The following is a 25893-nucleotide window of genomic DNA, read 5'->3' on the forward strand; positions in this document are numbered from 1 at the left end:
TCCTAAAAGTCGCTAGAAGTCGCTAAATGACGTCATCACCTAATTTGCATAATTGGTCATGCTAATATAATTGTAACCTATGTTGTTGGAGAGAGAAATAACATCGTGGAAGAGACATAAAGTGAGTAAAAAACGTCCTAAATGCATTTAGAGTTTATTTAGAACTACAAATTAAATTTCTTTAGCAATTATTATTTTTTTTAATGTCACAATTCCAACCCTGCTCCTTTACCCGGCTTGGACCGGCAAAAGTGACCGAAATAGGCACTCTGGTGGAGTTACTTTGTGTGTGTGTGTTTATAAGTAGTTTTAAACCTTGTGATCCACAAAACAGCATAAGAGTAAAAGAGTAAAAGAAGAACTGACTGTGTTACAGCACCCGCTGCTTGTTGAGAGTAAAAGGGATACGTGCTTTCACGTCTTTTTTTAGCGACTTTTTTAAGAAAAAAAGTCGCTAGGGGGTCTGAAAACTCGCTAAATATAGCGACAAAGTCGCTAAGTTGGCAACACTGCTCACAGACGGGACTGACAGCGTGCAGCAACGCGCCTAATGATGTTTAAAAGATCCCAAAGCGCAAGTGCTTCTTTTCAGACGAACTGCAAAAGAAATTTCCCTCGTACCGATCATAGCTGGACTGGCCATACTGGGGCATATTTTCGTTGTGCTGACTTTTTACAGTCAGTTATAATAACTGGTAATGCGTACTAGCTAGCATGACGGAGTTTCTATACAGCTGGGTGGGTGCTATGATGTTACTGACAGTGATTTGATATCGGTTTGGATATGTGGTGAGAGGGAAACATGAAGATGAAACCAGGATATATCCTTACTGAATCATCAGAGCTGAACAGGTGATGGAGAAACAGGGTTACCTTTTAGGTGACATGAATGAGTTGAAGGGAAGTTATGAACTGTTTCTGAGAGACAAATAACACCAGGATCCTTTTCTATGTAGCTGACAGCTGGTAACTGTGCAGGGGTGAGTCTAGCAAAGTTTTGCCAGGGGGCCAGGTAGGGCATTAACAGGGAAAGGGGGCACAAAGAAATACTTTTCTTTCTTATTCTCATTTAAAATGTCTAGCTTTTAATAAATAATTATCTGAATCTTAGTCAAAGGAGTTTGCAAAGAAAAAAGCGTCTGGACTTCTTTAAGTTGCTTGAAGACGTTTCACCTCTCATCCGAGAAGCTTCTTCAGTTCTAAGGTCAAATGGCCGAGAGTCCCAGATTTAAACCCAGTGGGAGTATCCCCCAAGGAGGGACAAAGGACCCCTGGTGATCCTCTAATCACATGCGCCAAGTTGTGAAAGCGGGTGTGGGACCTAATCAGCCAGGGTTTCGGGTGAGCCCATTGTGAAACCTGGCCCCACCTTGTCATGTGATTTCCTGAGGTCAGATGGCCCAGGATGTGAGTGGGCGTTAAGGCGTCTGGGGAGGGAACTCAAAACTGGATTATAGATGGCAGACAGTTGGTGTCGTAAACCACCGCCTCTGTTCAAAGATGGTCGCTCACAGTGGACATAGATGGCCTCTTTCACTCCTCTTTCAAACCATCTGTCCTCTCTGTCCAATATGTGAACATTGGCATCCTCGAAAGAGTGACCTTTATCCTTAAGATGCAGGTGGACTGCTGAGTCTTGTCCTGTGGAGGTGGCTCTTCTATGTTGTGCCATGCGCTTGTGAAGTGGCTGTGGTCTCTGTCTGGGCATTCCTGCACTGTACAGCATACACCACGTTGTTCAGTCTGTGTTTAGGAGTTTTGTCTTTCGGGTGAACCAGTTTCTGTCTGAGTGTGTTGCTGGGTCTAAGAGTACACTGGGAGGTCTGGGCATTCCTCGTCCCTCTTTATACACCGGCTACATAGGCATGACAAATATGTTAAAATGTTTAGGCAAGTTCTTCATGACTGCACTGTACAGCATACACCACGTTGTTCAGTCTGTGTTTAGGCAGTTTTGTCTTTCGGGTGAACCAGTTTCTGTCTGAGTGTCATTTGTTGCTGGGATCTAAAATTTTTTCAAACATCCGATGGGATACTTGGATCTGAGTACTTGCCGAGTACAAAAAAACTCTCCTGAGTTTCTTCAGTAGTAAAGAAACGACCCACACAACTCTTTAACACAAACGAAGCGTTTACTGAACGTAAGGGCAGAGACAAATACTGTACAACACATCCCTTTTTAAATCAAATGATACAACAAATGAAATACACTGTATAAATGACATAATTCCTTTCAAATTATATTAAACAACCCAACTTATGTTATCACCTTTTGGTAAGTACTCCTACCCTCAAAACACGTTATATAAATCCACTAAACATACAATATTCACACATACTCACATTCACACTTGTTGCAGGCCTGTTTGTTGCTCACGCCGGACGATGGAGAAAAATCCTCTTCTCCCCAGTAAGAGCACAAAGGACTTACAGTTTTAAATCATGTTAAATCCATGTTGTCTCTTTAGGCAGTCAGTTCTCCGACAGTCCATATGACTGAGCAGTAAGTGCCTCGGTCGTTTTGGAAATCAAAATTGAAACAAAAAGTCACTTCACCCTACTGAAGCTCTCTCACGGTCAGCTTTCTAGTCACACACTCTTTTGTGCTAGTTAACCTCAGTAAAACTAGCCGAGTCTCTCACTTTGGTTCAGCTAACCTCGTGCATCTCCCCATGCAAGGTCCCGCTTTTATGCTATCTTCACAGGCCTCCAGAAAATTAGAACTCTGAAAATATTTTAACTCCTTCAGAGTTACATACCATGTCATTTGATTTAACAGTTTGATTGCTCTAATTACCTGTATTTACCTTGCGACATATTAAAGGGCAAATTATATTCAGGGTGTTCATAACATCAACTGTATACATGTATCGGTTAATACATTTATTACCAATATTACCAATCTGGAGAGTTTATCCGCTGGTCATTCGACATGACGAATGACTTCTGAAGTCTTAATGCAGCTCAAGATGCTGTAAATTCCCATCAGTAACACTTTCGGTCTGCTGGTAAAATGTAGTTCTATTAATCTGCGCTCGATTACTCTGGAACCGGAACCAGATGTAAGTCCCAAAAACTGAATTTTGGAACTGAAATTGAATTGTAGAACTGAAGCTGAATGGTGAGAGTGAAACTGAAATTATTCGAGAGCTACATTTTTAAAGGATAAAATACAGTTTCAACACAAATGAATTCCTTTTCAAAATATAAAATTAAATTTCAATTTAGTGATGATCATTTTCAAACCAATAAATTGAATTTCAAATTAAGCTAATTCAAATTCAGTTTTAAAAAGCTTTTATTCAAGTTACAACTCAGATTCAATGCAAGCAATTCAAATTCAAATTTAACTTATTCAAATTCCGTTTCTGATGGCAAAAAGTTCTGCCCATAGATGGCCTCAGTTCCTGCCCACATTGTTAATAAAACCAGCCTCCGGGTCTGTAGTTTGATGTGAAGCTGAAACATTTCTGAGGTTCAACAAATATTTTTCTGCTTTGCTTTTGATTCCCAGATGAGGATCATGTGACATACCAGCTTCTTTTTATTTTCAGTTTGGGGATTTGCTTTTGTGTCAGAATGTTTTAAATTATAATCTGGAGGGTTTATCAGGGGAAAGACTTTCGACTCAGAGCACGGCAGAAGCCTTGTGTGACTGCAGAGCTGCTTGCAGAGCTGCTTGCAGAGCAAGTGACACCTGAACCAATGAGCACAAAGGAAACAGAGGCTCAAGGCGGTGCTCAGTCGTGATGTCACAGAGTCAATAAGCCTTGAGCTGTGATAGATTGCCCAAGGTCGCAGGCTAATACGAGCTCACAGACGCACAGCAAAGTCAGATCACTCACACGTTACAGCTTTTATCAGAGAATCAACTTCCTGACAGACCTGTCAAACAGAATTGAACAAACGGTCACACTCTGCACCACAAACAGCTCGAATCTGCAGTTAAAGGGGACATGAAACACTGAACACATAAAACCTCATTTACCCCAGCATCACAGACACTCACACAGACATAACTTAGTCTGTGACGCTGGCTTTAAGAAACAAGAGCTTAAAGTTTAAAACCATGTTTAGCGCCATCTTCTGTCAGTACGGAGCGTGACGTCATGTGGTTGGCTAACAGACTCACATTAGTTTATGTTAGCTAAGCTAGCTCAGAGGAAAGTAAACAGAGTAAGGGGATCACTGTAGTACTGAGGCAGTGAGTTTATATTAAAGCAGGATATACTGTCAACTTTACTGTCTGTGTCTGTAGCAGGAAGCTTAGTTTACACAGCACAGTCTGAGACAGGACAGCTGCTTAGCCTTGGATGTATGATAACAGGGTGCTCTAGTCAACAACAGAGACTTCATTGTATCAGTTAAAACAGACATCAGCATGAAAATAAAACATGTCTGGTTACAAGTGTAAGATAAGAAGATCGCTGCCATAGGGGAGGACCCCGAGGAGAACGCCTAGTGTAAACCACAGCAGCTCGCTATCAACAGCCAATCACAAATATTTCCTGTTTTCATGGGTCTGATACAGGAGTGCCAAACTTAGAGGAGCTGTGGGCCACTGCTGGCACCGTTGTCTCATTGGAGGGCCACTTTAGTGTTCAAGTAGTACAAAATAAACAAGCAAGAAAACACCCACAAATATTTCCTACAATGTAGCGTTTGTTTGTTTTTTGTTTTTTTAAATTTCAAATATTGTATAACAAGACTTTTTTTTTTCACTCTTAGCTAACTGAAGCCTTTCATTTAACTACCAAATAAACACACTGGTCCTCTCTTTCTCTACATGGCAGCACTTCTATCATTTTGTTTGTATTTAACAATATAAAAATGCAGACATTAATTCTTGACTCTCTCACTGAACTAACACAGCCAATCCCTCAGCAAGTTTGCATGTAGACCCCTGGTCTAATGTATACTTTGAATTATGAATCGAACTTCACTTCTCCGTGTGCACACTGCCTGACACAGTCCACAGCTGTCTGAGCTGAATCTTTACCTGCCTGATAATACAAGAGTGTCAACTACACTGTCTCCTGAACTCCATGTTAGCCGTAATGTTCTCATTAGTAAAGCACTCTATGATTGAGCACTGTTTGGAGGAGAGCCTGTTTGAGTCAGGTGACTGGTGGTTACCAGGAAGGAAGTGATTTTTCCTCCTCTGGCCGAGAGCAGCGAGCGGCGCAATCGGCTGATGTGATTAGTGCTATTTTATCCAATAAAATAATCTTTCTGTTCCCAAATACATCCTGTTATGTTTACAACATAACAGTTTAAAAGCTGAAGTGTTTGGACTCAAACAGGGTCTGCTAGTAAAGTTCTTTACTAACCCCAAACATTACAGCTAACAGCCCCCTACTGCTTAGCCTTTATATGTGTAGTGTTTTATGTCCTCTTTAAAGCTCTGCTGCAGGAAGCTGTCTGTGTGCGAGTGCTGGAACAGGACAGACGTGTTCTCCAGCTGTTCATGCACTTTTCAATGAACCAGGGCTTCTCCTGCAGGCTGAGGTTAAGGTGCCTCTTGCCTACAGTCACACCCAAACTTCCTCTTGTTCTTCCTGTTTGTGAAATTATCTGTCAGACCTTGTCTCAGCTGATCAGAGCGGTGGTAAAGCTGAACTCATCACAGGTTCAGACTGAGTTGAGTAAAGTGACTCATTGTTATATACTCAAAGCCTCACTCACTCAGGCACTTTCTTCTATGTGCAGTCACACACAATCAGCAACTCAGGATTAGTATTTTGCCTGAGGCATGTAGACTGAAGCAGACGGGGAGTGAACCACCACAGTTCCAATTACTATGTGAGCTGCTCTTCCTCCTGAGCTACACTCTAAATGACCAACACGATCAGAGGTTTAAATGAAGACATGCAGCACACAGACGGGCTTGTGAACACAGACTCATCCCAAGTGTGAGAGAAACTACGTGCATCACAATCACATTCAGAAAGTTTAGTTTGACCATTAAGGGATCATTCTGCTGTATTTCTTTCATGGGCCTGGGTCTCTGATGTCAGGTTTGTGTTTGGACTGTTTGAATCTAGTTGAAATGATATTCTACATTGGGTTAGATTCTCTGAGGGGTTTATGTTTGGTTTTCTTGTGCTTATGAGTTCTTATTAGATCGTTTAGTTTCTGTTTAGTTTCTAAACAAATGTATGCTATACCTTCTAATGGTACTGTCTAAGAGAAGCATGATGTATATTGTAAACAGAATTGGTCCTAGCACTGAAACCTGTGGAACTCCATAATTAACCTTAGTGTGTGAAGAGGATTCTCCATTTAAATGAACAAATTGGACTCTATTAGATAGATATTATACAAAACACTGCAGCACAGTATCTGTAATATCTACAGCATGCTCTAATCACTCTAATAGAATATTATGGTTGACAGTATCGAACGCTGCACTGAGGTCCAGCAGGACAAGCACAGAGATGAGTCCACTGTCAGAGGCCATAAGAAGATCATTTGTAATCTTCACTAAAGCTGCTTACTGTAAGTGTCGATCCACCAACGCACTGACTGATAGACAACCTGCTCTTCCTCCTGAGCAACAGCTCATGTGAGGTTGTCTTTAAAGTATTGGCCTGTATCATCCTGTATTGTGCTGCACAGATATGAAGAAACAACACAAAAACTGCTGACTCCTCAAACATTTCAGGAAAGTAGTCCAACATTTAGAAATCACAAAAACAGGAAGTCTCACCCTTCTGCTTTCTCCAGAAAAAGTGAAAAAGTTGCTGAGTGTGGGAGACTTGGATGGTTGGCTGTGATTGGATGATGAAACAAGGTTAGATGGATTGGAAACTAAACAACCACAAAGGAATAAGAATGAGAATCATGATTTCTCCTGTCAGACTGTTTCTGCTCAAAGGAGACAAGACAAAGAGAAGCACCACTGCTGCAGTATTCAGTGCATTATTGTTAGTTACACCTTATTATTGGATAAAGCACCGACTCTTCAGCTGTCAGAAAAGCAGTGATATCTCTTTAAAAACAGTAACTGCATCATTTAAACGAGCCATTTATTTTCTAAGCAGGTGTAAAAGACACTGAAACCACAATAACCACCAACACCATCTTCATACACCACAGCTCCAGTGGAAGTCCTCTTGTTTCTCATCATCATCATCATGGAGTCCTCATCGATGCTGCTCTTCATCCTTCTCTGGACTGTCGGAAGGAGTGAGGTTCGAGGTAAGAAACGGCCAAATGACCGTGAGTGACGCCATTAAATCATGCTCCTCAATCTTGGTCTTTAAAGCACGTCTCAGTTTCACTGATCTGAGTTCAGACTGATTTTAGCTTTAACAGACATCTGATTAGTTCACAGCTTCCGCTCATTGAGTTTATTCCACTCTCTCTTTTCTTTTGAATTCTTTTGTTTGTGTCAGCTTGTGGAGCTGTTTTTTTTCCCACTGAACTGTTTTTATGTATTTATGCTGTTGTTGTTGCCGCTGTTTTATGCTTATTTTAGTGGTAAAGCTCACAAGTTTTTTCATCACAGAGCTGCTCTAGATAACCAGGAGCTCTGTGAGTTCATCCTGTCTCCTTTTTTTCCCCCTGCAGATCTGTCGGGGAAACAGTTCACATTTCCCAGCGACCCCAAAAGCGTAAACCAGCCCCGCGTTGCTCTTCGTGCTAACACCCGCTTGATCACTGTCATGACTGTCTGCCTTCGCTTCTTCTCCCAGCTGAACCGGATGCAGGGGCTCTTCTCTTTGGCCACCCGAGACCACTCAAATGCTCTGATGCTAAATAAAGATGCTGAGGGGTCCTACAAGGTCCACGCGGGCGACGACACCTACGTCTTCACAAAGCTACCCACCAACAGGATGGACTGGAACTCGGTCTGTTGGACCTGGGACTCTCGGACCGGGCTGACCCAGCTCTGGTTGAACGGACTTCGAACCTCACAGAAGTTGGTAGGACAGAACTATCTGGTCCGTGGTGATCTGAGCATCATTGTCGGTCAGGAGCAGGATGCATACGGAGGTGGGTTTGACAGGAATGACTCGTTTGAAGGTGACATTACCGACCTGCACATGTGGGACCGGGTGGTGTCTGCGTGCGACCTCAGGTCCTACATGAATCAGGGCTCCTTCTCTCCAGGAAACCTCCTCAACTGGAACAACCTGAACTTTGAGGTGTCAGGGAACGTCTCCATCCAGGACGCAGATTTTGAGGAACCAGTCTGTCAGTAAAGTGTTCTTACTGTGAGCATCGGGCTTCAAGTTTCAACTTTTTATGAAACAGCAGCCACTCTGTGGATGCTTCATGCTGGCTGATTCTGTGTCATCGTTTCCAGATCAATTAAAGTTCTGATGTCTCATTCTGCTCAGCTTCATTTATTTATTCACAAGATTTACATCAACATAATCCAGTCAGCATGTCACATGTAGGGGAGGTAAACGAAGTTACTGCTATATGGTCACACCTGCACACTGAAGATTATGCATTTAAAAGCCTCAGGGTTAGCATTTGGCTGCTGCCATTTTAGTGAGAGCTAAGCTATGAGCTAATGCCAGCTAGATTATGATGACGATGAAGCTTTATTTGTCACTTGCAGTTGCCTGCAGCAAAACTGGATCTCTTCTGACCATACATATGTAACACAAACATCACATCAGGGAGACAGGTCAGAACAGGTAGCTTAAAGAAAAACAATGTACAGCACAATAGGGGATGGAGGAGATTAAAAGACAACTCTACTCAGACTGAGCTTCTGGTAGGAGATTTGAGGGGAGTGTATGTCAGTGTCTGTATACGTGTGTGTGTGTGTGTGTGTGTGCATGTGTATGTGTATGTATCCTGTGTTCAACTGAGAGAGTTTCCCTTCGCCCTGTTTAGCAAAAGTAAACCGTCCTGTAGGTATAAATCTTATATGTCCTCAATTGAGGCAAACAAAGCATCACTTCTGCCACCACTCCATCGTGTATCCAGCAGGAAATGTCCCTCCCAGTGATGGGAATAACGGCGTTGTAAGTAATAGCGTTACCTTTTTCAGTAATGAGTAATCTAACTAATTACTATTTCTATCGTTACAATGCCGTTACCGTTACTGACAAGAAAATGCGGTGCGGTCGCGTTACTATTTTTCAACAAACAGACGGTTGAAGCTGTGTCAGCTTACCACTCGTTATATCAATTGTACGGAAGTAGCTAACTACGTAAGTAATCTGAGCGCTACAGCTTTAAGTAGCTGCGTGCGCTCCCGCGGACAGCAATCACTTTCTGGCAGACGATCACTTTTTGGCACAACACCTGGAGCTAGGGGGCAAAACAATCATATGGGTGCTGCTGTTTGGCTGAGGAAGAATAAAGTAGTCGTGGTAAACCAATCATATGACCACTTCAAGATGACAAAGCAACAAGGTGCTATATACCAGTTTTTAAATTAAAACAAGATAAACAAAACCAGATAAACAATGATAAACAATATATACGCTGGGTTTTTTCCTGAATACTGTTGTCACGTTTACTGTCTAAGGACAGCGCAAGCAAGCACTCTCTGCTTATAACCAAAAAATAAAAAAACAAGACAAAACAAAAAACACCCCTTTCTTGTTGGTGGAAAAATGTACAATGTCGACCAATCAAAAAATGATATGGCAACATGACATTTGGGTGTTTAAGAAGAGGGGGAAGTTTTTGGAGTGAAGGCGAGAGAGAAAGAGAGAAAGAAAGAAAGAGAGCAGAAAAAAGAGAGAGTGAGCGCGAGTTTTGAGATGTGAGAGAATTGTGACATTTAGCGTGTTTGGAGTATGTAGTTTGTGATTGTTACAGTAAAAAATATAACTTTTTCTACTCGGATTTTATGTTTTTTGTCTGATTTTAGATCAGTTATGTTAATACAGTATGTCAAAATGAAAACATAACTGTAAATTCAGACATGTGAGGTTTTGCTGAAAAGAATGATACCAAACAAGGCAAAGTAAATAGTTTTTAAAGGTGAAATGTAGAGGTAAAATCAAAAGTAGTCAAAAACGGCCAATTATACCCTGGATCCCAGAGGATTAAACATTTTTTTAAAGTAACGCAATAGTTACTTTTCCTAGTAATTAATTACTTTTATAATCTTGTAACTCAGTTACTAACCCAGTTACTTTTTTGAAGAAGTAATTAGTACTTTTTCAAAGTAACGTGCCCAACAGTGGTCCCTCCAGGACATTCGGGCTCTCCCGAACCCACGATTCTCATTGAGAAAAGGGTGTCAATTGCGTTGAGGGACCAGTTGATCAAATCCATATTCTTTAGGTTTTAGAGAACAAGACGTGCCTGCAAATCAGTGCTCAGTAACACCCACACTCAAAACCTTTGATTTTCAGTCACAAACGCTGGAGCTCAGACGTCTTGGACAGTTTGTCACAGGGCGAGTTTCACACTTTAGAGGCCCTCATCATGTCAGTCATACAGGGAGACAGAGAGACCTCTGGTGGTGAGTTAGTCCATGACATCTTTCAACTTCATGTCTAAAATGTATTTAATCCTGTCTAGATGCTCACTGGAGCATAAACTGGAGAAAGTGAAGAAGAGGAAACGTTGACTGTGGTCCTCATGCTCTGTGACTGGCTGTCATTTTACTCTGATGCTGATTGGCTGTTTCCGCAGAACATTTCTACACGTGAATCCAAAGAACTCAGAACTCATCAGATCATCAGTTCGCTCCATCTGTTGGAGAGACCGCTGAATTACATCATCTGATGTGTGCACTCTCTGACCCTGACCGGGTCTTTCCTCACAGGTTAGACTGGTTTTGACATCTGATTTTTCTCTGAGGTTATGAGCATGTGACACTGTGTTAAGATCAAACACTCACAGACTCCAGGACTGACGAGGAGAACGAGCAACTGCTTCTCTCCAGATGTTTTGTCCACACAGGAAGCTGTAAAGTGCCTGGAAACTGACCTAAGGTGAGTTCAGCAGGTGAGAATCCTTCCAGAGAAATGTGAACGTGTGTGGATCACTCTCACTGTACAGCACGAATGCTTCCGAATGCTGACTGGCTGCGTGGGCTCGTCAGTATTAATCCAGTGAAGAATCTGAATCTGAGAACACTGATTTCAGAATGAAGGATTTGTATTTTGGTGGTCAGTGTTGTGGACAGCGTGACTGTAGTCTGAGTTTGAGTCAGTGGTGAAAAATGCCAGGAATGGCTGAACTGGTTTGACACTTTGGAGCAGCTTAAACTTATTGTATTATAAAAAGGTAAAACAGACAATATAAAACAGGCAAAAATGAACCAAAAGCAGTTTTAAAAAGGTGAGTTTTGAGGGGTTTAAAAAAAAAAAAAAAAACTACTGAGTCCACAGTTCTTAAGGTTAGGGGGAGAGAGTTCCACAGTCTAGGGGTCACAGTGGCAAAAGCTCTATCACCCTTAGTTCTCATCTTAGTCTATTTTATAGCAAGTAAGCCCTGATCAGATGATCTCAGGACCTGCTAGGGACATAGGGCTGTAGCATATCAGAGATGCAGGCTGGTGCCAGTCCATGCAAAGCTTTATAAGTCAAGAATGTAAGAGGTCTTGTTACCCGTGAAGTTCTTTTCTGAACCATATTTCAGGCCCTGTTATAGGACACAGTGTGTGGGTTTGTATTAGTATCAGCGAGGGTAGCCTCTGTCTGTGCAGCTACCATTGGAAAAAACCCCGAAACCACATCTTTATTTGTGTGTCAAAGCCTGTTATTAATGGTATGGGGGAGGTCGTCTCTATGGAAGAAGTTAAAGATAAAACCAGGATTCAGAGGTTTTCATCAGGATTGGATGTGCACCTCTGGCACACACTGTTCGATATCAAACCTGTCGACAGCACAAGTGTATTTTTCACAGACCACAGTTTAGTCCACAGCAGAGTCTCAGTAACTCTGTAAAGGACGGGTTTCTGAGTTTTAATTAGTGTATGAAAAGTTCTGACTTCTTCACTGTGTGTTGTTCTCATACCGCTTTATCAGAAAATGTGGGCAACATGTGACCATCCCTGACTGTCAGGACACTTCTCCAGGTCACAACTCAGCACTCATATCACTGTTACATCATTATCCACACTCAAACCTGTGTGTGTGTGTGTGTGTGTGTGTGTGTGTGTGTGTGTGTGTGTGTGTGTGTGTGTGTGTGTGTGTGTGTGTGTGTGTGTGTGTGTGTTAAAGTACACAGCAACAGAATGGATCTAAATATTCTGGACCAGAAACAGCCTGGACCAGAAACAGAACCTGGACCTGGACCCAGGGGTGTGTCCTTCGTGAATGGAAGCTCTTTGCCTTGGTTTGAAACAGAATAAGTTTGTCTTTGCAGTGACCCAAAGATCAGACTCAGACCACAGATAAGAGTTTATTTTGACAAAGGAGCAGCTCATTGACAATAATTAATCATTAGCTATTATTAATCTCTGGCTCTTTCACAGCGTGTCTTTGTCCTGGCTTTGTCCTTTGAGGCAGGTCTTGTTGTGATATGGCGCTGTGTAAATACATTTCAGTTGAACCCTAACCCTGTAGAACCAGGGTCTTTTCCATTAGGCAAACTCAGGAGGAAGAAATCAGATTATTAGCACTGTCCAGCTGATTATGATGATTTCTGAAGGCAGACAGTTAAAGGTCTCTGAGGCCTTACTTGCTAGAGTGGATGATAATCGTGTTGGAGGAGCTGCAGGTGGGCAGCCAGGACTTTGCTTCTGCAGTATTGAGCTGATTGCAGAGGAGGCACGGGTAATTGACCAACTTTGAACTGAACTGGGTAACTGGGAAGCAAGTGAGGAGAGAGGATTACATACTGGAAAGACTAAAGTCTGACAGCCGGGGCGCTCCGTCATCTCAGCGTAGAGACGACAAGTCAGGGCTTCATACAGCTCATAAAGTCAAAGTGTATGCCGATCTGACAGCGTATGTTGACTGGACAGAACAGGTCCTTAAGTACACAGGCTTAATGACAGACTGCAACATGGCTGCAAATCCACGTCCTCACAAAGAGATTAACTGAAAGACGCAGCTTTATTCGCTGGAACAAAAATACTCAACAACTAAAAGATACAAAATACCACAAAACTCAGGATGTGTGACAAACACCTACAGTCGAGTCTGATTCTGGTTTTGTTTCTGTCAGGCTCCACCAGCAAACAGCAGTCTCTCCTGTAACCAGCTCAGTGTCTGTGCACTCAGCTTTGGCTTTTAATAGCCAAGCATCATCTGGAGAAATGTGAGTTACCTTGTGAGTGTGTAATACACTATGTCCTCTTTATGCTGTATAACTAGAACAATTAAACTTCAAGTTAAAAAAAAATAAAACAATGTATAGAATCACCTCACCTCCACAGAAATGATGCAAGCTACTGAGTTTAGCAAACAACACGTCACAGACAGCCAGTTAGAGAGTTATCTCTGAGATGCCGGTGCGATAGCTCCCTCGGGACAAAGACTCCAGTCAGAGAGTGGGGACAGGGAGTGCTTTCCAGATACTTTAATGAACATTAACAGCAGGCCAGTAGTACAGCAATTGGAATACTCAGTGAGAGTATGGGAGTGCATATATGTGTGGTTCTAAATAACAAGAAAACAGGGAGAATAACAATCATTACTTTTCAACATCACACACCAATAATGAATTACAACATAAATGATCACCTAAATCCTCTGGCTTAAGAAAATCTCACAGTGCCATTTTAAACAGGCAGAAAGCAGGAATATCTGCATATCCAAAACAACAGAAAAGGCCTAATATATCAAAATTAATAAAGATAAGCAATTAGGTGGTCAACAGAGCCCTCTAGTGGCCAAATAATCTAACTGCTATACACAAATCCGACCAGTATCAAAGGCTACGGTGGTAAGTTACATGCTTCTACCAATATCAATCAAATCTCCTAACACACTCCATATCATGTACCTGCCTCTGTATTTTTGTTGTTCTGTTGTCTTGTTTTTGTTCTGTTGTCCTAACCTATAATGCGGTACTCCGAATGTAAAACCCCCTAAAGGATGTAAACAATAAGTCATAGCATAGATCCTTCTCCTCCTAGTTAGCCTCAGTGGAGATGTAAACTTCAGCAGATTTCTAACAACTCCCCGAAATTAACAGTAGAGTTACATCAGTTGCCAACAAGTGTGTGTATGAGCGGCAGTGTCTTTTAGAATTACGATTCTCTCCGAATACTCACAACCATATCTCTCACTACGAGAAAAATCTACTGAGTGTGCTTGTGGGCTTGGACTCCTACGCCAAGGAACCTGGAGGAAAACCTCGACTACACCTGAAGCAACACCCGAGAGGAAACATAGAAAGCGGTGTGATAGGACGCGGAAGCAGGATAAGCATGGAGGAGCTAAAGCCAGGCTAGCTGCTAATGCATACAAGCCAGCAGTACCATCACTCTTGTTGGCTAACGTCCGCTCCTTCGACAATAAAATGGACTACATCAGACTGTGGAGAGCTTCTCAACGTAATGTGAGGAACTGCTGCGTCTCAATTTTCACTGAGTCCTGGCTAAATGAAACCATCACGGATGCTTGAGGGGCTAACGCTACACAGAGCAGACAGAGTAGCCTCGCTGACTGGTAAACAAAGAGGAGGCGGACTAGTTGTTTACACAAACGACTCGTGGTGCCAGGATGCTGTGGTGGTCTCAACTCACTACTCGCCACATCTAGAGACTTTGACTGTGAAATGCCGGCCATTCTACATGCCGCGGAAGCTGCCAGCAGTTATTATTATAGCTGTCTACATACCACCGAATGCCAACGTGAAGGCGGCCATGACAGAGCTCTACAACAACATCAGTGAGCAGCAGAAAGATCATCCTGATGCCTTCTTCATAACAGCAGGAGATTTCAACCAGGCAAGTCTTAGATCTGTTCTGCCCAAATTCTACCAACATGTGAACATTGCAACCAGGGGTGAGAATACACTAGACAAACAGTATACAAACATCAAGCATTCTTACAGAGCTGCTGCCCTCCCCCATGTTGGTAACTCTGATCACTTGGCTGTTATCGTTTCTCCCACAAAACGCTACGTCCAGATGAACAGATTCAACTTTTGGAGACTTGGCTGTTATACTCACACCAGCTTACAAACCCAGAGTGCAGCACGACAAGCCAGTGGTCAGAGAAGTTAGAATTTGGCCACCAGATGCAAATTCTGCCCTGACAGACTGTTCTGCGACCACCCAGTGGGAAATCTTCAGAGAGGCTGCAACATATAACAACAACACTGACCTCCAGGAATACTCTGTGTCTGTCATCGACTACATCAATAAGTGTAGATGATGTGACAGTGGTCAAAACCATCAGGAAGCAAGCCAACCAAAAACCATGGCTAACTGGAGAGGTTCGCTCTTTGCTGAGGGCTCAGAACCACGCCTTCAAATCTGGGAATACTGCAGCTTACAGTCTGGCAAGGACAAACCTGTCAAAGGGGATCAAAGAAGCGAAGAGGCTGTATGCACAAAAATTGGACAGCCACTTCAAGAGCGACAAAGCGACAAAGACCCACGACGGCTGTGGCAGGGCTTCCAACACAGACTACAAGCCCCCTCCCCTGACGTTAAGGCGGAATGATCGCTACCAGAAGAACTGAATGATTTTTATGCACGGTTTGAGGATAACAGTACCACCCAGGCACAAACACTCCCACTGCCATCAGGGGACCAGGTTTTTCAGGTGTCTACAGCTGAGGTGAGGAAAGTCTTTGCCAGTGTCAACCCACGCAAAGCAGTGGGACCAGATAACATCCCTGGACGTGTTTTAAAGGCCTGTGCAGAGCAGTTGAAAGATGTTTTTGCAGACAGGGAGTTGTGCCAGCTTGCCTTAAAAGTGCCACCATAATACCAGTCCCAAAGAATGTCAACCCGGCATGCTTAAATGACTTCCGGCCTGTGGCCCTCACACCAATTGTGAGTAAATGCTTCAAGCGGCTGGTCTTGAAGCACATCATGGGGTGGCTGTAGCTCAGGCGGTAGAGCAGGTTATCTACTGATCGGAAGGTTGGTGGTTTGATTCCTGGCTTCCCCTAGTTTGCATGCCAAATATCCTTGGGCAAGATACTAACCCCAAATTGCTCTCCGATGCATCCATCGGAGTAATAATGTGTGTGTGTGGATGTTAGTTAGAAAGCACTAAGAAAATGTGCTTGTGCAAATGGGTGAATGCACAAGTTGTGTAAAGCGCTTTGAGTGCTCAGAAGAGTTGAAAAGTGCTATATAAGAACCAGTCCATTTACCATCACGAAGACTCTCCCAACAGACCGGGATCCCCTTCAGTTTGCATACAGAACAAACCGATCTACAGAGGATGCATCTCCACCACACTCCACGTTATGCTGCCACACCTGGAGAGGAAGAACACTTATGCCAGAGTTCTTTTCATCAACTTTAGCTCAACTTTTAACACGATCATTCCACAGCAGTTGGTAGAAAAGCTGATGCTATTAGACGTGGACCCGGCAACCTGCAACTGGGTTTTCAGCTTCTTAACAAAGCGGAAACAGACAGTCCAGGTGGGCAGCCAAACATCAAAGACCATCTTAGTGAGCACAGGCTCTCCTCAGGGGTGTGTCCTGAGCCCGCTGCTGTTTAGCCTGCTCACACATGACTGTATGGCCAGATTCAGCACTAACCACATTGTGAAGTTTGCAGACGACAGAACTGTGGTTGGTCTCATCCCTGATAACGACGAGTGTGCCTATAGAATGGACGTGAAGCAGCTCCGAGTGTGGTGCAGATCCCACAATCTCACCATCAATGTGGACAAAACAAAAGAGATGGTGATCGATTTCAGGAAGGCTAGCAGAGATCACCACACTGACCTCACCATAGATGGTGCTGCTGTGGAGAGGGTCAGCAGTGTTAAGTTCCTGGGTGTACACCTTGATGATGACATGTCCTTTTCCATTAACACCACAGCAGTTATCAAAAAAGCACAAAAGCGTCTCCACTCCCTCAGGAGACTCAGGAAAACAGGACTCTCCACACTTCACCTCACAACTTTCTACAGAGGCACCATCGAAAACATCGTGACGAAAGTTTTACAGCTGGGTTTGGCAGCTGCAAGTCCTATGAGAAGTGTCAACTTGATAGGATTGTTAAGACTGCCAGGAGGATTGTTGGTGCCCCTCTCTCATCACTGGAGGAGATTTAAAAACAGCGCTGCATACGCAGAGCTATCTCCATCATCAGAGACTCTCACCACCCCTCTCATGGCCTGTTCTCCCTCCTGCCGTCTGGCAAGAGGTACAGGAACATCAGCTGCAGAACCACCAGGATGCTGGAAGGATTCTTTGCAGAAACCGTGAGACTGATACATTTATCAGTCTCACGGTTGGACTGTGCCCCCTCCCCACCCACACAGCCATTCACACAGCTACACTGATCAACAAGCAGACTGTGTTGCCCCTATCCACACACGCACGCTCACACACACACACATACACACATATGATACACTCCCAAGATACACACACTACTTAATTTATCCATTCCCTTCTGTGAAAGGACTGCTGCTATCTACCCGAACGAATGTGACTGGAGTTTGTTTTAAAACTTAGATTTTATGCTATTTATGCCTTTTTTTTGCTGCTCTTTTTTAAACTCATTCTTTTAAACTGTATTTATTCTTTTTAAACTGTATTTATTCTCTTTAAACTGTATTGCTTATTGCACTGTAGAGGCTGGTGAGAAACAGTATTTCGTTTCAGGCTGGGTAATACCATACACAGTGACAATAAAGTCCTTGAGTCTCTTGAGTCTAAAGACGTTCTAACTTACGTTTGCGCAGGAACGCACACGGCTGGAAAACGCTACTCCCCCACACTCATGGAAAAATGCGCTTGGTGCTCCTTGGACTCTTAGTACGGCTGGACTGTCGTAAAAGCATGTGACATCATCACCCAGCAAACAGTGAAAACAAAGTGGAAAACTTATTGATGTATTAATTACAACTACTGTTATAACAATGCAGCTGTTATAACAATGCAGCTGTTCACATCCAGCTTCATGGATGTATCACTGCTCTCAGCCTCTGTGATCAGAGTTTGGATCAGAAGTAGGTGAAAACAAGGTCAGTCGCCCACAGTGATGCCACCTGGAAGAGCAAACAGCACGCAAACGTTGTTCTTCAGCATAATCACATACAGCCATGATATTCACATTAAACACAGAGTGCAGCTTTACTGTACACTTCCTAAAGCTGAATGTTCTCACAGGGTTACCAAGCAGAGCTCAGAGGTTCTCAGTGGTCAGTCTGTCCTTCAGCATCAAACAGACCTGGACGCCATATTCATGGTGAGACCAGCTAATGCTGTATCAATGACATGGAAGGGTGCATTTCATGTTTTACTGATTGGACACTAAACAGTTTTAGCAATCAGCTTATAGGCTCTGTGTATTTCCCTTTTCAGTTACTGGAGGTAAAAATGATCAATTTTGTAAAGACCGAGCTGAGGAAGATCCAGAAAGTTTTGAGTGCAGATTACCCAGAATGCTTAGCAAATCTGAGGGAGAATGATGAGATGTTGCAGGATGAGGACGAAGAGCAAAGGAAGAGTAGCAGAGTATCATTTCTGAAGATCACACTCCACTTCCTGAGGAGAATGAAGCAGAGGAAGCTGGCTGACCAAATTCAGAGCAGTAAGAATCTTTTATTAGCTTTGACATGATGGAAGGTTAAACAGTCTCAACGTGGAAGTTCGTATTTCAAACCTTAGCTCATCTTTAATATGATGCAAAACATCTGCACCATTTAACTCCTCCTGAGAGGCTGTTTTATTGTTTTATTTTTCATTTATCTGATTGCATTAACTTATTGTAAAAATAACATGATTTTGTGATCCTTCAGGGGCCCATGCTCCAGGGTGCAAACATGAACTCAAGTCTAACCTGAAGAAGAAGTTCCAGTGTGTGTTTGAGGGGATTGCTAAAACAGGAAACCCAACCCTTCTGAATCAGATCTACACTGAGCTCTTCATCACAGATGGAGGGACTGCAGGGGTGAGTGATGAATATGAGGTCAGACAAATTGAAACAGCATCCAGGAAACCAGACAGACCAGAAACAACAATCAGACAAGAAGACATCTTTAAAGCCTCACCTGGAAAAGATGAACCAATCAGAACAGTGCTGACAAAAGGAGTGGCTGGCATTGGTAAAACAGTCCTAACACAGAAGTTCACTCTGGACTGGGCTGAAGACAAAGCCAACCAGGACATCCAGTTCCTGTTTCCATTCACTTTCAGAGAGCTGAATGTGCTGAAAGAGAAAGAGTTCAGCTTGGTGGAACTTGTTCATCACTTCTTTCCTGAAACCAAAGAAGCAGGAATCTGCAGCTTTGAAGACTTCCAGGTTGTGTTCATCTTTGATGGTCTGGATGAGTGTCGACTTCCTCTGGACTTCCACAAAACTACAATTCTGACTGATGTTACAGAGTCCACCTTAGTAGATGTGCTGCTGATAAACTTCATCAGGGGGAAACTGCTTCCATCTGCCCACATCTGGATAACCACACGACCTGCAGCAGCCAATCAGATCCCTCCTGAGTATGTTGGCATGGTGACAGAGCTCAGATGGATTCACTGACCAACAGAAGGAGGACTACTTCAGGAAGAGATTCAGAGATAAGAAGCAGGCCAACAGGATCATCTCCCACATCAAGATATCTCAAAGCCTCCACATCATGTGCCACATTCCAGTCTTCTGCTGGATCACTGCTACAGTTCTGGAGGATGTGCTGAAAACCAGAGAGGGAGGACCACTGCCCAAGACCCTGACTGGGATGTACATCTACTTTCTGTTGGTCCAGGCCAAAGTGAAGAAGATCAAATATAATGGAGGAGCTGAGACAGATCCATACTGGAGTCCAGAGAGCAAGAAGATGACCGAGTCTCTGGGAAAACTGGCTTTTGATCAGCTGCAGAAAGGAAACCTGATCTTCTATGAATCAGACCTGACAGAGTTTGGCATTGATATCAGAGCAGCCTCAGTGTACTCAGGAGTGCTCACACAGATCTTTAAAGAGGAGAGAGGGCTGTACCAGGACAAGGTGTTCTGCTTCGTCCATCTGAGTGTTCAGGAGTTTCTGGCTGCTCTTCATGTCCATCTGACCTTCATCAACTCTGAAGTCAATCTGCTGGAGAAACAGCAAACAATATCTAAGATGTTCAAAGTATTTAAAGACACACCTAAACTGAAAAATCTCCACCAGAGTGCTGTGGATAAGGCCTTACAGAGTCCAAATGGTCACCTGGACTTGTTCCTCCGCTTCCTCCCGGGTCTTTCACTGCAGACAAATCAGACCGCTCTACGAGTCCTTCTGACACAGACAGGAAGTAGTTCATGGACTAATCATGAAACAGTCCACTACATCAAGAAGCTCAGAAAGAATCTGTCTGCAGAAAAAATGATCAATCTGTTCCACTGTCTGAATGAACTGAATGATCGTTCTCTAGTGGAGGAGATCCAACTGCTCCTCAGTTCAGGAAGTCTCTTCACAGATAAACTGTTTCCTATTCAGTGGTCAGCTCTGGTATTCGTCTTGCTTTGTTCAGAAGAAGATCTGGATGTGTTTGACCTAAAGAAATACTCTGCATCAGAGGAGGCTCTTCCGGGGCTGCTGCCTGTGGACAAAGCCTCCAAGAAAGCTCTGTAAGTGGATTTATGAATAAAACTGTCACGGTCTGGCTGGCAGACCGTGGGGATGTGGGGAAAGGAGGACCCAGTCGCGGTACTCTGCGATGCAAACGGTGCTCTTTATTTACAGTGAGGTAACAGATGCACAATAAACCCCCTTTGCTCCCTAGACTCCCGTGTGTGTGTTCCCCTCTGACGTCCGTGCTCGTGCTCCCGGCAGTTGTGTTTCTGCACACCCTGTGCGTGCTGCCCTTCTGGTCCCTCGTTCCACCTGCAGGACAATAACAGAAGCAGCCGTTAACACTGACCCCGCGCGTACACACGATCCGTACTTCCGAATGCTACACACACTGACTTGGAGTGTAGCTTAATGATCCCGCGCCGGTGGGAGCTCCAACACTCTCCTAAATAGCTCCCCCGACGAGCCCTGATCAGCACCAGGTGTGTGGCAGGGACTTCAGGTGTGGCCAGTCCTCCAGCAGGGCCACACCCATCAGGCCTGCAGGTGGCTGTCCTCCATCCTACAGCCACACCTATACACCCACACCCTGCCTATACATATAACGAGTGGACCACAGAATAACACAGCATTGTGCAGACAAACACACATCCCCAAATAACCATAATAATAATAATAATAATAATAATGGTCCATCCTGCTCACGGACCCCCGAGTCCTCCAGAGCCGGGTCCGTGACAAAAACAAAAGCTTTTTATCGAACAAAGCTGCTCATTTTTAATTGTTTTTCAGGTTGAGTTGTTGTAACCTGTCAGAGAGAACTTGCAAAGCTCTGTCCTCGGCTCTAAGCTCAGAAACATGTATTCTGGGAGAACTAGACCTGAGTAACAACAACCTGCAAGATTCAGGAGTGAAACTTCTTTCTGCTGGTCTGATGAGTCCAAACTGGAAACTGGAAACTCTCAGGTCAGGATGGCAGTTGTTCAACAGTTACAGACAGTTCCGAGTTCTGTTTGGTTCTTCTATTCTCTAATTGTATGATTGTCTTTTAACATCTTGAATTTTGTGGCATTTTGTGACATTTTTGTGACAAGGCTGTACTTCCCTGACCTCAGCTCTGAGCTCAAATCATTCCCACTTGAAAGAGCTTGACCTTCGCTACAATCATCCAGGAAAATTAAAAGTGAGGCAGAGACTCAAAGATCCACACTGGAAACTCAGGTATGGACAGAACATGGCTGCTCATATAGTACCATTTTGGCTAATTGTTTGCTGATTTAATGTCTTTTTGCTCAGAGCCATCATCTTAAAGAAGAGCTAATTTTGGGTATTTCTGAATTTTAGCTAGAACAAACCAAACTTTTAATTTCCAGGGACAGTATTTCACATATTGGAGGGTTTAACTGGTTTGCATAAATCCAAATCTAGACGGACTTGGATTGTTTTAGCAGCATTAGTGTTTTAGCAGCATTATTGGTGGATAGCTACTGTCCAGGGGAAGCATATTAAAAAAACCCTTTTGTACTCCAGTAGTTATACATGTACAGACGTTAGTGGACACTGTCAGTACTCTTGGCTTACACTGATAATTTTCTTAGATAAGTTAGAACAACAATGTACTTACAAATCTTAGATATAAGGAACAAATAAAAGATAATTACCTAATGAAACTGGGTCAAACTGGGAAGAACAGGGAAAACTCTGGGGCTTCATGTTGTGCAACAGTTAGATCTCATGTTGAGTAGAAAATCATTGTTACTGTGTTTCTTCCTCCAGGCTCGACCATGGTGGACAGCAGTGGTTAAAACCTGGTCTGGGGAAGTGTAAGTTTGACAAATGATGACAAATCAGCAAAATCCAAATTTTATCGCTATGCTATAAGTTGATGCGTGCTCATTAATTCAGGCAAGGAAATACCAGAAAGCGGATGCTCGTCACATAATTACCAGTTAATAATATAAACCTATGAGCTACAATCCCACACCCCAACACAAACCCCTATCCTGATGAGAGCACACAAGCTTTCTTTTAATATTTATGTATGAGCACAAAATAGTCACACACGTTGAGCCTACTGATAGACTACTAGAAAACATAAACACGTAGAATGGAGGCTGTTACCTGTTGAAGTTCAGGCTCTAGTCGCTGAACTGGGGAGGTGTCTGTCTCCTGAATCCAAACTGGAAGCTGGTTCCACAGAAGAGGGGCCTGAAAACTGAAGGCTCTGCCTCCCATCCTACTTTTATATACTCTAGGAACAACAAGTAAGCCTGCAGTGTGAGAGCGAAGTGTTCTAATGGGGTGATATGGTACTATAAGGTCATTAAGATAAGATGGGGCCTGATTATTTAAGACCTTGTATGTGAATGGGATGACAGTGATATTAAGTTTTATATAAATAAAATGACAGAACATAATGAAAGAACAGGCACTGGATGTGTCAGATGATAAACTGTATCTCTGCTGTGTGTTTCTCCCTCCATCAGATTTCTGTGAATTAAAAGTGGACACGACTTCAATAAATAAAAAACTCAAACTGTCTGACAACAACATGAAGGTGACCGTTGTGGAGGACAAGCAGCCATATCCTGATCATCCAGACAGATTTGACTGGTGGAAACAGCTTGTGCAAAAATGGGCTGATTGGTCGCTCTTACTGGGAAGTTGAGTGGAAAGGAGACAGTTTTATATCAGTGAGTTACAAAAGCATCAGAAGAAGAGGAAACAGTGCCGACTGTAAATTTGGGGAAATGATCAGTCCTGGAGTCTGATGTGTTCTGATGCTTTTGGTTACTCATTCTGGCACAACAATAGAGAAACACCCATCTTCTCCTCCTCCTCCTCAGTCTCTCACAGTGTAGGGGTGTATGTGGACTGTCCTGCTGGCACTCTGTCCTTCTACGGAGTCTCCTCTGGCACTCTGATCCACCTCCACACCTTCAGCACCACATTCACTGAACCTCTGTGTCCTGGGTTTGGACTGTGGTCCAGTGACTCATCTGTGTTTCTGAGTCCTTTGTGTACTAACAAGTCTGTAGAGCTAGACTGTTTAGAAGAGACAGAAACTACAAGTCGAAAGCTGAATGTGGATGATGTTTCTCTTTTGTTTGCTTTGAATCACATATTCTGAGATTGATATGTTGTGATGTGATTTTGCTTTGCATGCTTATCTCCTCACCACTTTACTTTGAACTCACTGATTGTTAACCTCTAATATCTCTAATATCAGCACATAAATATGTGGGGACGTCTGAAATGTGCAAAATCACAGGCTGAAGCCAAATTTTGGAAGGCTCAGACTTTTTAAATGTCACCATTACTGTTGGATATAAAAGTTGGCAGTGCCCATTTTACGGCTGTTTACTGCAGGAGCATAACTGTAATGTTTTTGTAAACTTTAACAGTTTACTGTTTACACAATAATAATAATAAACACATTACTTTTGCATTTCAGATAAAATAGCATGTCAACAGAAAAGGGTTTACCTTTTCTGTTGACATGCTATTTTATCTCAAGATTAACTATTTTTAAAGACTATGATGTTTGTGAATTAATGGTTGCAGTTTTATAAATCTAAGAAACATTTAAAGGTTTTAGTTCAAGTAATGTTAAAAGCTGTTTTACAAAGTGCCAAAAATTGTAAATCATTCAGTAATCATTAATAAAGCTTAAACATATCAAATGTTCCATGAGGGCAAGAATAAACTGTTAATGCTTTACTTATAATATTAACATAAGTAAAAGTCTATATGTTGTGTTTATTTTCATATATATGTGTTGTTTATATTTGTCACCAGCAGTGTGGCTGATTACTTGACTCCAGCTGTTATGGTTAATGACTTTCAAGATGAATGAATAAATTAACTAGTAACTGACATGTTAACTTGTCTTGTTTTGCTTTGTAGTTGCTGTTTTAACTGTATTGCAACAGGGAAATTCTTTAAGAGGGATGTTTGGTTTTAAGCACAAAGTTAACATTAGTTAGCTTCTCCTGATAGATGAGGGCTGCTGACATCAGGTAGCTTTGGGAATACTCTTTGTTTTTTCCTAGTTAATGTCTCATCTGTGACTAGTTGTCATTTGAATCACACAACAAAGTGATCAGTGATCAACATGGATATTTATTTAATTGTGAATGCTTGTGCATTTGTTAAATACCTCATATGTCATAAAGGCAGACAAAGGCATGAGTCATTCTCTCAAAAAACTGAGAGAAGATGGCATTAAGGCAAAACCAAAACCATAAGTTTTGATGAAGTCTCAAATAATCAAAGGTAGCAGCTGTACATCTCGGATATTTTAAAGTACGGGTATTTCCCCATACTTTAACAATGCAAGTATTTCAAAGGGGGCGCCGTAAAGACTTTATAGGGTCTTTACCTTACAACAGAAAGCGCACTGAGACAACCATTGTTGTCTTTTGGCCATATAAATAAAACTGAACTGAACTAAAAAGTGAAAAAGTTGGTTGGCCGAGTGACTACTCCAGTGCTCAAAGTAATATTCATTAGCCGTTTGGCAAGCTACTTGAAAGGAGGCCATGAGCAAGGTACTGGTACGTGTGGAGACCCCTGATTCAGATGTTCCCTGTATATGTGCCTTCTTGAGCAGAGGAACCTTGTGAACACTTGCGAGCAAGATTTGAGTCCATTACGGCGTAGTATGTTACCAATGGTGTTTTCGGTGACTGTGGCCCAGACTGCCTTTAGGTCATTAACAAGTAGCCTAAACAAGTCCCATGTAGTTTGGGCTGATTCACCACCTTTCGTGTGATCATCCTCATGTGGCAAGATATTGCATGAAGTTCAAAGAGAAGAGCGATTAATGATCATTTTAAATTACTTCTATTTCTGAAGAATCACATCAAGAATTGTCCCATTCTTGGTTCTTGCTGATGGTCTTGTAGCCTATTCCAGCCTTGTACAGGTGTACAATCTTGTCCTGATGTTCTTTGACAGCTCTGTTGGTCTTGCCTGTGGTGGTGGTGGAGAGGTTGGAATGGACAACCACACCACGCTCTGCTCGTGTGATTGTCAAAGCATGTAAAAAACTCTGCTTGTGTGATTGTCAAAGGATATAAAAAACTGGCCAAGAGCATCAAGCGTGGCATCATGGCTGCTCAGTGAAATGCTGCTCTTGTATTCTGTTATGGCTTTAATACCTGCCCACATGACGCGGGGGTTCTTGTTCTCAAAGCAGCCCTGGATGTGCTGCTTATTTGAGGTTATGGATGTTATTTGACTGGAGGCATAAGTCACAAACACACAAGACGGGCCATTACTCCAATGAGTGTCCCTTATTATTTTTCATCCCCCGCCCTCACAA

The 25893-nt window shown here is 42.8% G+C and overlaps 1 protein-coding gene and 1 long non-coding RNA gene across 5 annotated transcripts; both read left to right on the plus strand.

Annotated features, from left to right (window-relative positions):
* Nucleotides 1-90: 90 nt before the first annotated feature.
* LOC116323158 (C-reactive protein-like) lies at nt 91-8335 on the plus strand. 4 transcript variants are annotated; one of them, XM_039598611.1, is made up of 4 exons: nt 5996-6017; nt 6397-6498; nt 7099-7200; nt 7573-8335. In XM_039598611.1, exons 1-4 carry the CDS (start codon nt 6011-6013, stop codon nt 8205-8207), a joined length of 846 nt encoding a protein of 281 aa, XP_039454545.1. In that variant the 5' UTR covers nt 5996-6010; the 3' UTR covers nt 8208-8335. The 4 variants fall into 4 exon arrangements, with proteins under 4 accessions (XP_039454548.1, XP_039454547.1, XP_039454545.1 ...); XM_039598614.1 differs by lacking the exons at nt 5996-6017; nt 6397-6498 and adding an exon at nt 91-121; XM_039598613.1 differs by lacking the exons at nt 5996-6017; nt 6397-6498 and adding an exon at nt 106-121 and having other exon boundaries at nt 7044-7200.
* Nucleotides 8336-20494: 12159 nt separating this feature from the next.
* LOC120433266 lies at nt 20495-24386 on the plus strand. Its single transcript, XR_005608442.1, has 4 exons — nt 20495-21533; nt 21662-21788; nt 22344-22390; nt 23054-24386. It is a non-coding gene; the product is annotated as an uncharacterized LOC120433266 (long non-coding RNA).
* The last annotated feature ends 1507 nt before the right edge of the window (nt 24387-25893 follow it).

This window comes from Oreochromis aureus, linkage group 15 (genome assembly GCF_013358895.1).
Source record: "Oreochromis aureus strain Israel breed Guangdong linkage group 15, ZZ_aureus, whole genome shotgun sequence".
NCBI classification, from domain to species: Eukaryota; Metazoa; Chordata; class Actinopteri; order Cichliformes; family Cichlidae; genus Oreochromis; species Oreochromis aureus.